Below are 12,057 nucleotides of genomic sequence, written 5' to 3'. Positions count from 1 at the left end.
GTTTTTTCCTGGTCTAGGGGACTGTTAAAAATCTAGACTCATTGGCTTTTCCCCTAAAACCCATAGAGGGTGAACATTAGATATAGTGAAAACCTTTTTCCTTCAAAATAATACTGAATTAATTTTAAACTCTGTGAGGGTGGTAACCATGCCTACTCAGCTCAATATTTTATCTCCAATATTTAGCATCGTACCTAATACACAGAATGAAGAAGATACTTACAAAATAATGATAGGTAAATGGCTGGAAGGAAGGTTTCTACTTTCTAGGAAATGTTGTGGGAAGTTTAGTTGTCGTTTTTCCTATGCTAGAAAGATAATTACTACGGAAACACTTTATCCACCCCTCATCTCTTTGATAGTTTCATGCAGAAGAAATGGTAGGAACGAAAAGCTAAAAACATATGTAAAACCATATTTAATAATAATATTCTATAAAAATACACCTCCAAATTATCCACAAGAATCAGACTAAGGTTACAGGCCTGAAAGTGTAGTAAATACATTAATTCAGAAATATCTCCTAGTCAGAGATTTGGGCCAGATATTGTGACATTTACTTAATTGCAAAAACTCAGTGACAACAGTGTTAACACAAGTGACATATATTGCACCATTTTGAAGGTCAAAACTTACCTGTGCAGCTGGGTAGACTCCAAGAGTCAAAGATCTAGAGGTACAGCCAAATAAAGTTAGGTCAGGCTGAACCACCAATTATGGAAACACATTCAGTTCAAGATCCTGTAGTGCACTTGTGGTAATAGAACTCTGAGATACGCGGCCCAGCAGATCATCTCCTCTTGGTTTCCAAAGTGGGTGGAGGGTGTATAAGACAGTAAAATTCAAGAAGAGAAGCAGTTGCTGGTGGCTTCTTTTTATAGCAGTAATAGATAATTTTGTCTAAATACATATGAAAAATGAAAATAACCAACAAAATCTCATAACAGCAAGCAGACAGTCAAGGTTAAATTATTTAAATTGTGGGTTGGGGGGTGGGAGGAAGAGGGGAATATATCACTTGTTTTTCCATGATATCTTGTCAAGAACCATAAACAATATTTCTATCAGTATGCCTTTTTATATTAAATCTGGGAGCAGGTCTCTGGGTGGTAAATTGAAACTTAAAAAATAAGTTAAAAATGTTTAATCCAGTAAGAGGGGGATATTAAGAGTATTAAGATGTCTAATGCTACTAATGTTACTTAGCTTCCTCCTTCCTTCCTTCTTTTCTCTGTTTCTCTTTCTCTCTCTCTCTCTGTTCCTGTTTCTCTCCATCTCTCTTTCTCTCTTCCTTTCTTTCTTTCTCCAGCTAGGTAGTATTCTGGCCACAATAAAGCCAAATATTTTACTGGCCCCAAATACAATTATAGGAGTCATAGATTAAATGGTAGATCATCCTCTGCTTCAGATATCTTCAATTAGCAGAACACTTAATGGGTCGATTTAAAGGATTTTAACACATTGAAGAAAACACATTAACATTAGCTACTTTCTCATAAAAAGTTTGTACTCCAAAAAGTTTTCACTGCTTCCTATTTTGTCTCACAGTCCTTTCTAATTTCCGCTGGTATAAATCAATTTAGATTTATTAGCTTTGTACAAAAGAACTCCAGTAAGTTTTTAATAATAATTATCATTATCACTGATTAAAGTTATATTGTTCAGGCCAGATGGAGTCCTTTTCCTGTCAGCTAGAATGAGCTTGCATTATGTAGTTATTATGTGTTTGGATCTAAATAAACAGATGGCAAAGTGACAGGATATTATATGCTGGTGATGTCAACAGCAGTGCTTCATAAATAGAATTGCAGAATTGCTTTAAACAAACTCTGTTGTAGCAAGGATCCCAATACTTTTAGAATGACTGGAGTTGAAGCTAAGTATTGGCAATATTACTGTTCATGTCCGGAAGGGTAGACTATCAGGAGGGTTGAGGTTGAGACAGAGAAAGTGTGCCTGCTGAATCTGTATCTTAATTGTGCAACATTTAACATTATCGGCTCAATGAAACAGTTTAATTGGATGGGGGGGAAAAAAACCTCCAAGCTACAAGAACTTCCAAGTCCAGAGTTTAAAAGCTGTGGGTCAAGGAAAGGTGGAAACATTTGCTATAACATTATTTGATAATTTTTACAATGTAGTTAATGTTGTTAAACACTTTGGCAACATCTCATTAACAATTAAAATTCGAAAATTGATAGAGACTTGATAAGAAGCTTGTTATAGAAAAGTTTTAGTCTTTAATAGATTTGCATCTCTATTTTTCATTTTAAAAATTAGCCATGTGCCCACAGAAATTTAGAGTGAACCTATGAAATTCAGAAACAAGCTTAAAAAAAAAATCATTTTACTTGATTTCTTCTAGCTAATGTTCTTTTTATTGAGTCCTAAGGGGAATTTCTCTATGGGACAACTATATTTGTTAAGGCAAATACCTACAGCAGATAAAGATACCACTATAGGAGGTAAAGGCTGATATTTGAAAATGCAGACAGTATCAAGAAAAATTGTAGAACTGCATATGAAATAATTGAAATTAAGCTTTCTTTAAAAAGTAGCTTTTTTGAATGTTTGATTTACCTTTACTCTGATGGTTTGTCATGTGTTTATAAGAATATGTTCTCCTTTTCATAGAATTCAATTTTTTTTAAACTACTGCTTTAGTTTTCAATATCTGTTGGTATCAGCAAGCTGTGAACTCTGGAAATTATATCAAGTAGAATAGATCAATAGGATAACAATGTTCAGTAGTCAAAGTGAAACTTACATAATTTTTTTTTTTTTGGCTTTCTGAGAAAATTCACAAATTCATTTTTTTCTTATATAATGATGAAAAGATTTTGAATACTAGAAAATTGTACTTCAGTTTCATATATATTGGACATTCTGGTTTTGGTACTTATTTGGGCATTTTACGGGCTATATTTCAACTCTAGTGTGGCATAAAAATCCTCATAAAGGAGCAAGAGTATTTCCTTTGAGGAGTTACTACTAATCAAGGAGTGAAAGGTTATAATGTGCGTCTTCTTTTTCCCCTTTTCCTGTTCTACAGGTGGACGTTGCCATAAGTCCTGTACAGGCAGATGCTGGGGACCCACCGAAAATCATTGCCAGACTTGTAAGTGTTCAACAGTGAGAAAGCACAGGTTTGGGATGATCAAGAAATTTTAATAATTGATGTTTTCCGTACTTATGGTCATCCAACACATGAAAATGAGCTTTTGCCTCTTTGTGGTAGATTTGCTTCTATCCAAGTCAACTGCCTAATTTTATTGCTTTCAAATGAGACATAAGATATAATTGCTTATAATATTTCATTGTGGTTTCTAGGTTAATGATCTTACCAGCACAGCTGTGGTGATATTAGTTATAACTTCAGAGTCTGTATATCAGTAGAAGTAGAAAATCCAAGTATATGCAAAATGATAATAACTCAACTTTAGGTAACTAGATGTCTCAGTATTTTTCCCAAGTAATTATATCACCATTTATTCGTTAAAAAAACCGAAAGAAAATAAAGGATACTGTGTGCTTACTATATTTTAGGCACTGCTCTAGGCACAAGGATACAAACCATGTGAATTACGGGTATAGATCCATTATTGTTGACAATGAATCGTAACCTTAGAGTATATTGTTCCTTGGATTAGTCATTAAGTATGAAGTTATCATCACTGCTAAGACATTAGGAAAAACAAATTATGCTGAATATAAAGACAAATATCTGACTTGTTAGCATTCTTTTTTTTTTTTTAATTTTTATTTTGTCGATATACATTGTGGCTGATTATTGCTCCCCATCACCAAAACCTCCCTCCCTCCTCACTCCCCCCCTCCCCCCCCAACAATGTCTTTTCTGTTTGCTTGTCGTATCAACTTCAAGTAATTGTGGTTGTTATATCTTCTCCACCCCACCCCCCACCCCCCCGGTTTTGTGTGTGTGTGTGTGTGTGTGTGTGTGAATTTATATATTAATTTTTAGCTCCGGGCCGAGCCTGTGGTGCACTCGGTAGAGTGCTGCGCTGGGAGCGCGGCGACGCTCCCGCTGCGGGTTCGGATCCTATATAGGAATGACCGGTGCACTCACTGGCTGCGTGCCGGTCACGAAAAAACGACAAAAAAATAAATAAATAGATAATTTTTAGCTCCCACCAATAAGTGAGAACATGTGGTATTTCTCTTTCTGTGCCTGACTTGTTTCACTTAATATAATTCTCTCAAGGTCCATCCATGTTGTTGCAAATGGCAGTATTTCATTCGTTTTTATAGCTGAGTAGTATTCCATTGTGAAATACGACCCCAAAAGCACCGGCAACCAAAGGAAAAATAAACAAATGGGATTATATCAGACTTGTTAGCATTCTTAAAGTCATATAATACTCAAACCAGAACTGAACTATCACTAATCTTAAGGATAAAGGATTGCTTTAAAAATGATAAACAGGGGCTGGCCCCGTGGCGCACTTGGGAGAGTGCAGCGCTTTTGGGAGGGCAGCAGCGCTTCCCCCCCCCCCCCCCCCACGGGTTCGGATCCTATATAGGGATGGCCGGTGCGCTCACTGGCTGAGCGCGGTTCGGACGACACCACACCAAGGGTTGCAATCCCCTTACAGGTCACAAAAAGACAGAAAAAAAAAAAAAAAGAAAGAAAAACATAATGCCCTATACAAATGGTAATCACTTTTTCTTCTTGTTGCTATAACAACAGCTGAAATAATATACAGAAAACAGTGTGGTGACAATTTTAAATGTATTCGTTTATTAGCATAGAAGACATAGAAAATGTTATCAAAAATTTGAGCACACAAATATTACAAATTGTGGAAGTTTGCTAGAATGTAAGATGAAAGTTCAGAGATTTCTAATTTGTCTCTGCTTATGATATTTGCTTGATTCTATTTCAATAAAGAAATACAAAAAGAATTATTTTATTATGAGCCATCAAAAGAAAAAAGTATAAGAAAGATATACTTTCCGTAGTAAATGATTTCTTAAATTTATTTTTTAAATTTATGGGCATTCTCATATTTAAAATTCATAAAATATAAAGGAGCATAAAGAAAGAAGTATCTTCTCACCTGTGTCCCACCTTTATCCCTCAGACATCCATAAGCAACAATCATTATTGGTTATTTCAGTGTATTCTTTCAAAGAAAATTTATACATACATATGAAATATGTATATATGTACCCATCTATTTGTCATTCAAATATTAGCATGCTTTACATGTACTTCAGCTTGATTTTTTCAATCCATCCATATGTGTTTGAATTATTTGTTGTATCAATACCTAAAAGTAAAATTGGTAGGGTCATGGACATATGTATATGCAGCTTGACAGAAATCACCAACATGTAGATCTCGTTCTCTACAGAGGTTGTAACAATTACCTCTGCTAGGAGCAATATATGTGAACACCTATGTCCCTATTCCCTGGACAAAGCAGTGCATTATCAAACTTCTGGGTCTTTGTGAAAAAGTTAGATGAAAAATTGTATCTCAGGGTAGATTTAAATTAACTTATTTAATAGAAACGATGTTTTCTGGCAGTAATGTTTTGACAAGAATTTTAAGCAGGATTCTAAAGTAAGATTAGATTACTGAGTGAAATTCATTTACTACAGTATATAGAGATAGTGTTTTAAGAGCAAAATAAAAACCAAGTATCTCACAATGCTGGGATAACATTGATGTGTCTATTTGCATGAAGTTGAGATCTCTAAATAAAGAAGAATTGTTGCAACACCTGTGATGAAGTGACAAGTAACCATGGAAATTGTTTAAGTGTGTAGAGATCCACTGGTTATTTCATGGCAAGAAACTTGTGAGTTGTCAAATTTAAAAATGAGTTTTTACTCACTCAGTTACCTCCTTACTTTATTACACAGAAGGGGTCAAAGAGGCTTCCCAATGGGTTGCTTGTCATGGCTGGGCTGCTTTGGCAAGGGTGGTCCAACCACCCCTTGTCTCCTGCCATAGGAGGGAAGTCTCAAGACTACTGGGCTCACCTAGTGTTGTGGAGGGACTCATGTTAGATCTCACCTTAGGGGGATGAATGAGCTCAGATTTGGGAAATGCCGGATTGGGTCTCATTCTTCTGTTGGGTAGAGGGACTTAAATGCTACATTCAAAACCAGAATGACTTCCTCCCACCACCTTTCAAAGTTCTCCTTTGGTTGCCTCTTGCATTATTTCCAGGATTCGCAGCTGAACTTAGCAGACAGGTAGAAATAGGTCTATGCCATCTTTTCCAAACCAGAAGTCCTATATAGTACTTTCAATAATACTATTAATAAATAAAATAAAATAAAATTATTTTAATTGTTAACATCATCTTGTCTAATTTTATGTGCATTTTTGTGGAACACAAATTACAGTAGTATAGTTGGATTATATATACATAAATATGTATAGATGGTGAGTACTTATTCCCTGATTGGGATGTATGAGCAAAAGCTTGGAAATCACTGTATTAAGGTAGAATGGGAAAACAACATATATGGATTTCTCCCAACTTTGACTGAAAATTAAATTTTCCTTCAATTCATACTGTGCTCAGAATTCTGAAACTTTTATTATTGGCCATTATATTGGCCAAAATTTACAAAAGTCGTAATTTCCACCAACATCTCTTATAGTAGACAGCTTTCAGGGTAATTGCCAAAGCAGACATATGTCTTTCTCTGAGAACCATCCTCTTCTAAAATGTTCTTGTAGCAATGTTTGTTTTATGCTACACTTTATCCTTGGTCACAGGGCAATGTTTCTCAACCGCAGGTGATTTTGTCTCCCAGGAGACATTTGATAATGTCTGAACATTTTTGCTTGTCACAACACAGAGGTGGGGAGAGGGAATCCATGGGCACTAGTAAGGTAGACACCAGAAAAGTTGCTAAACATCCTACAGTGCACAGGAGAACCCCTCCTATCTCCACCTAAACAAAGCAGAATTATTCAGTAGGAAATGTTAATAGTACTGAGAGTTGAGAAATTTTGTAATAAGAGTGGATAATTGACCCAGACTGGGCCAATCAGATTCTCTCTCAGGAGAATTTAGGTTTGGGATTCAGAGATGCTGGTTACACTACTTTAGAAACTTGAACCTGAAAAGATATTAAACCTAATTGAGGTTTCCGTTTTTGTACTATGTATGTTACTGAGAAGCAGAAACAACCAGTTTTCCCAAAAGCACGGGCAACCAAAGGAAAAATAAACAAATGGGATTATATCAAACTAAAAAGCTTCTGCACAGCAAAAGAAACAATTAAAAGAGTTAAAAGACAACCAACAGAGTGGGAGAAAATATTTGCAAAATATACATCTGACAAAGGATTCATATCCAGAATTTATAAGGAACTCAAACAACTTTACAAGAAGAAAACAAGCAACCCAATTAAAAAATGGGCAAAAGAGCTAAGTAGGCATTTCTCTAAGGAAGATATACAAATGGCCAACAGACATATGAAAAAATGCTCGACATCACTCAGCATCTGGGAAATGCAAATCAAAACCACACTGAGATACCATCTAACCCCAGTTAGGATGGCTAAAATCCAAAAGACTCTGAACGATAAATGCTGGCGAGGCTGCGGAGAAAAAGGAACTCTTATACATTGTTGGTGGGACTGCAAAATGGTGCAGCCTCTATGGAAAATGGTATGGAGGTTCCTTAAACAATTGCAAATAGATCTACCATACGACCCAGCCATCCCACTGTTGGGAATATACCCAGAGGAATGGAAATCATCAAGTCGAAGGTATACCTGTTCCCCAATGTTCATTGCAGCACTCTTTACAATAGCCAAGAGTTGGAACCAGCCCAAATGCCCATCATCAGATGAGTGGATACAGAAAATGTGGTACATCTACACAATGGAATACTACTCAGCTATAAAAACGAATGAAATACTGCCATTTGCAACAACATGGATGGACCTTGAGAGAATTATATTAAGTGAAACAAGTCAGGCACAGAAAGAGAAATACCACATGTTCTCACTTATTGGAGGGAGGTAAAAATTAATATATAAATTCACATACACACACACACACACACACACAAACCGGGGGGGGGGGGGAAGAAGATATAACAACCACAATTATTTGAAGTTGATAAAACAAGCAAACAGAAAGGACATTGTTGGGGGGGAGGGGGGAGGGAGAAGGGAGGGAGGTTTTGGTGATGGAGAGCAATAATCAGCCACAATGTATATCGATAAAATAAAATTAAAAAAAAAAAAAAAGAAACAACCAGTTTTCCAAGACATGAAAGAATAAAACAGCCATGCAGAAAGTTAGGGAGAGAAAGAGTAACAACTTTTGACATTTTTTACCTCCCGGTTTTCTGGCCTTCATCTGATCCAGCTGCACTTCTGTCCTCAGGTGCTTTAAGAAACATCATGTTCTTCTAGAACATTTGTATAGAGTTTTATGACTTGCCACCTAATGGGAGCAGGAGAGAGTCTTGATTAAGAAAATTGTCAGGCTCTAATTCATGTGAAATCATTTAATTCTTCTAATTTTTCAGCTTAGAAATTAAGCTTACTATACCTAAAACTGGCTTAATGGTCACTATGCTTACTCCACAGAATATATCAAATTTAAATTCAACACTTGTATCTAATATATACAAGTACAATTTTAAAACTGTATACATTAGCATGCAGTGTTATAGTTTATAAAATATTTTCATTTAAAAATTATTTTCCACAATGTTCCTGTGAATTAAAGGGGGCAATTATCAGAACCTCATTTTACAATTAGGGAAATATAAGCTGAGGAAATTATGAAAAGGGTTGTTCAATTTACACAGCTAATATCTGGGATTTCAACCTAAATCTTGTATACCATATTGTATAGCAGTTTATAAGTAAAGAACATTGGATTTGAAATCAGCCAGATAATGCAAATCCCAGTTGTTTCCACTTTGTATTGCAGGAAAGTGACTTCATCTTTCTAAATCTCAGTTACCACATCTATAAAATGGAGATATTACGCTTACCTCAGAGGGCGCTTTTTTTTTTTTTTTTTTGGAATGAAATTCAATACAATAATGCAGTTGAAATATTTAAATATTTTTGGCATATGCCGAGGACCCAATAAATAATAGCTGATATAACAAACTAAAGGAGATACTGTTAGAAAACTTAGTCCATTTTAAATATGACTGAATGGATGTGGAAGAGAAATTCCTGTTGGCCAGTTCCACCTTGTGAAATCTACTGACACCTGGTGGCTGGGGAGAGAAAAAGCAGAAGCCTTGGAGTGAGGTGGAGGCTGCTTGCCCTTGACTTTTGCTCCTGTAGTCTCTCTCCTTGTCTGAGCTACTTGAAAGGCAAATTACTTATCCATATTTAAAGAGCCCAGCATCCTGAGGCAAAATGTATTTTGGAATTACTCAGACATACTTATTGTAAGACCTGAATTTTAGAATTATAGTCATATTTTTTGAGAATTAGACCTCATGAGAGATTTCATAACAATATAAGACTTCCAGAGATTCTATAGAACTGTAACATACATGATCAAATTTTTTAATGTAAAATTTTCTAGACTTCCTTTAGATTTCCAATGGCTCTTCTGTTAATTAAAATATACTACTTACTTAAACCCGCTTGAGATGTACTTGTATTTGAATCCTGTCTCAGCTTTTAAAAATCAGAAAACATGCTCTGCAAGTTTTCAACAATATTCTGCTTTTGTTAATTGGCCACTAAAAGTACATCTTAGGGTATGAAAGAATAGTCTTACATTATTTACAAATGATTTCTTTCCTTATGATTGAAATAAATTCACTTTAGCCTTCTTTGAAGGTATCCAACTTCATGATTTGCCAAATATTTCCTTATATTTTATGGGTAATAATTCTTTGAGACTTTCCATATATTAGAGAAGGAAGGAAAAGTACTTAAAAGCCCCACACCTCAAGTGAGGAAACTGAAGTTAAGAACGATATTAGTCCATTTTTGTTGCTTATAACAAAATACCTGAAACTTGGTAATTTATAAGGAAAACAAAATTTATCATTACAGTTTCTGAGGCTGGGAAGTCCAAAGTCCAGGGAACAGAGCTGGTGAAGGTCTTGGTGGTGGTGACGGTGATGGTAGGGTATCACATTGTGAAAATGGCAGAGCAGAGGGAAACTAACCTCCTCATTCACTCTCCTTTTAAAGCCCTCCAAACCTTACCCATGACCACAGTGTTTAATCTATTTACTATGGCATGGTCCTACAATCTAATCACCTCTTCAAAGCCCCACCTTTGAATAATTGTAATAGGATTCTCCGCCCTCCTAACCCTGACACAGTGGGGGCTGGATTTTGGCAGGACATTCAATCCAAAGCAAGAACAAATTTCATTCATCACACCTTATCAATGCTGACGTCTTCCCACAGGTGTCTCCTTCTTGCAAATGTGCTGGAAGTTATCCTGTGTGTCACTAAATGGTGAGAAATCACTGTAAAGATAAATGTCCCAGGCTTTGGGGGAACAAGTTCATGATAATGAGTGACTTGTTAGGGTGAAATAAAGCAGAGTAATGATCAGATTGGAAACATCTCTGGATAGAGATTTGGGGAAACAAGGATTCTGGTCACAACAATGGTGAGCTCAAGGGGAGGTCTGCAGGAGGCAGAAGTTTTAAACAGAGGAAATGGGAAAAAGAGTTTTGTTTTGGTTTAATAGACTTAGCGAAATGGAAGGAGAGAATGAATAAATTGACAGCTTACTATAGACAACAGCTCACTGTGCAAATCTTTCAGACAGAAATTTTAGTAAAACCTGGTAAATTTTTAGTAAAATTTAATAACATTTGCAACTTATTTTGTATACTGGTTTGGGTGCCACAGTTAGTTTGATTGCATGTTGAATAATTTAAATGTATCATTGTTCCGATATACATTGTGGCTGATTATTGCTCCCCATCACCAAAACCTCCGTCCCTCCTCCCTCTCCCCCCTTCCCCCCAACAATGTCCTTTCTGTTTGCTTGTCGTATCAACTTCAAGGAATTGTGGTTGTTATATCTTCTTCCCCCCCCGTTTTTTTTTTTTTTGTGTGTGTGTGTGTGTGAATTTATATATTAATTTTTAGCTCCCACCAATAAGTGAGAACATGTGGTATTTCTCTTTCTGTGCCTTTAAAAATGTTTTCTAAACTATAAAATATTTTTCTAAACAAATTCTTTAAAAAAAATCTTAGACAACCTAAGGAATTGTGCAGATATTACTGTAAGTAAATTGTATTTGTAGAATCTAATCAAGTATTCTACCCTTACTGTTTTATTCATGTCTGATTTTTGAAAATAACTTGAATTTATTCTTCTTAAATCCTTTTTAATGCTATAGCATCATAACCCTATAAACCTAACAAGAATATTTCTTACATAGTTTCAAAGGGTCAAAGTAGAACTTACGATGGAACATTGAGAGCTGCATTACATGTAGAGCAGTGACTCAGACTTGAAAGTACTTTTAAGCTCAGTTAAATCGTGGCTGCATTGCTCCACAGCACAGCTTAAGTAAATTGATTCAGTGGATTAATGTAGTCATGTCAGGGGAGACAAACTTATCAGCTATGTGAAGTCTGAAGCTTATAGAAGAATTATTTAGCAAGCTTACTGGTAAGAATGACAACTCTCTCTATTCATAAGAACTAAGTCTTAAAGTCTGAGCTCTATAGGTTTAGGTGTGAGAGAATAAGCTTTAAGAAATAAATAATAATGATTAAAGGAACGAAGTTATCTCTGTCCCTGGAAGATATATGAAGCACACTTATCTCATTTAAAATAGATACTGCATGTCCTTTTTTATCTTTAAGGACAATATCAGGCCAGCCCTCTCCACTCTCCTATTATCAGGAAGGGTGGTTATTTCATTTTACACATTCCTTTAATCCTCCAAGACCTAGTGTTATTTATTAGTCACTGCACTTGGGGCGGGGGGGAAGCATATATCAAAAAATTACAGTTTGACTCTCCCAACCTTTGCACACATTTTTGTTAAAGTAGTTATGATTGTCTTCAATTGCTTATTATATAACTAAAATTTTTCAGGCTGA

The 12,057-nt window shown here is 35.6% G+C and overlaps 1 protein-coding gene across 3 annotated transcripts in view; it reads left to right on the top strand.

Moving 5' to 3' along the window:
- ERBB4 (erb-b2 receptor tyrosine kinase 4) overlaps positions 1-12,057 on the top strand; it is a 1,081,647-nt gene that overhangs the window by 739,506 nt on the left and 330,084 nt on the right. For all 3 annotated transcript variants that reach the window (XM_063078433.1, XM_063078424.1, XM_063078415.1), the window contains exon 5: positions 3,053-3,118. In XM_063078433.1, coding sequence (XP_062934503.1) covers positions 3,053-3,118 — 66 coding nt within the window. The remainder of the gene's footprint in view (positions 1-3,052; positions 3,119-12,057) is intronic.

The sequence above is a fragment of the Cynocephalus volans genome, chromosome 1 (genome assembly GCF_027409185.1).
Source record: "Cynocephalus volans isolate mCynVol1 chromosome 1, mCynVol1.pri, whole genome shotgun sequence".
Classification (NCBI taxonomy): domain Eukaryota; kingdom Metazoa; phylum Chordata; class Mammalia; order Dermoptera; family Cynocephalidae; genus Cynocephalus; species Cynocephalus volans.
The sequence above is the reverse complement of the archived record's forward strand: the minus strand, read 5'-3'. Positions and strand labels throughout refer to the sequence as shown.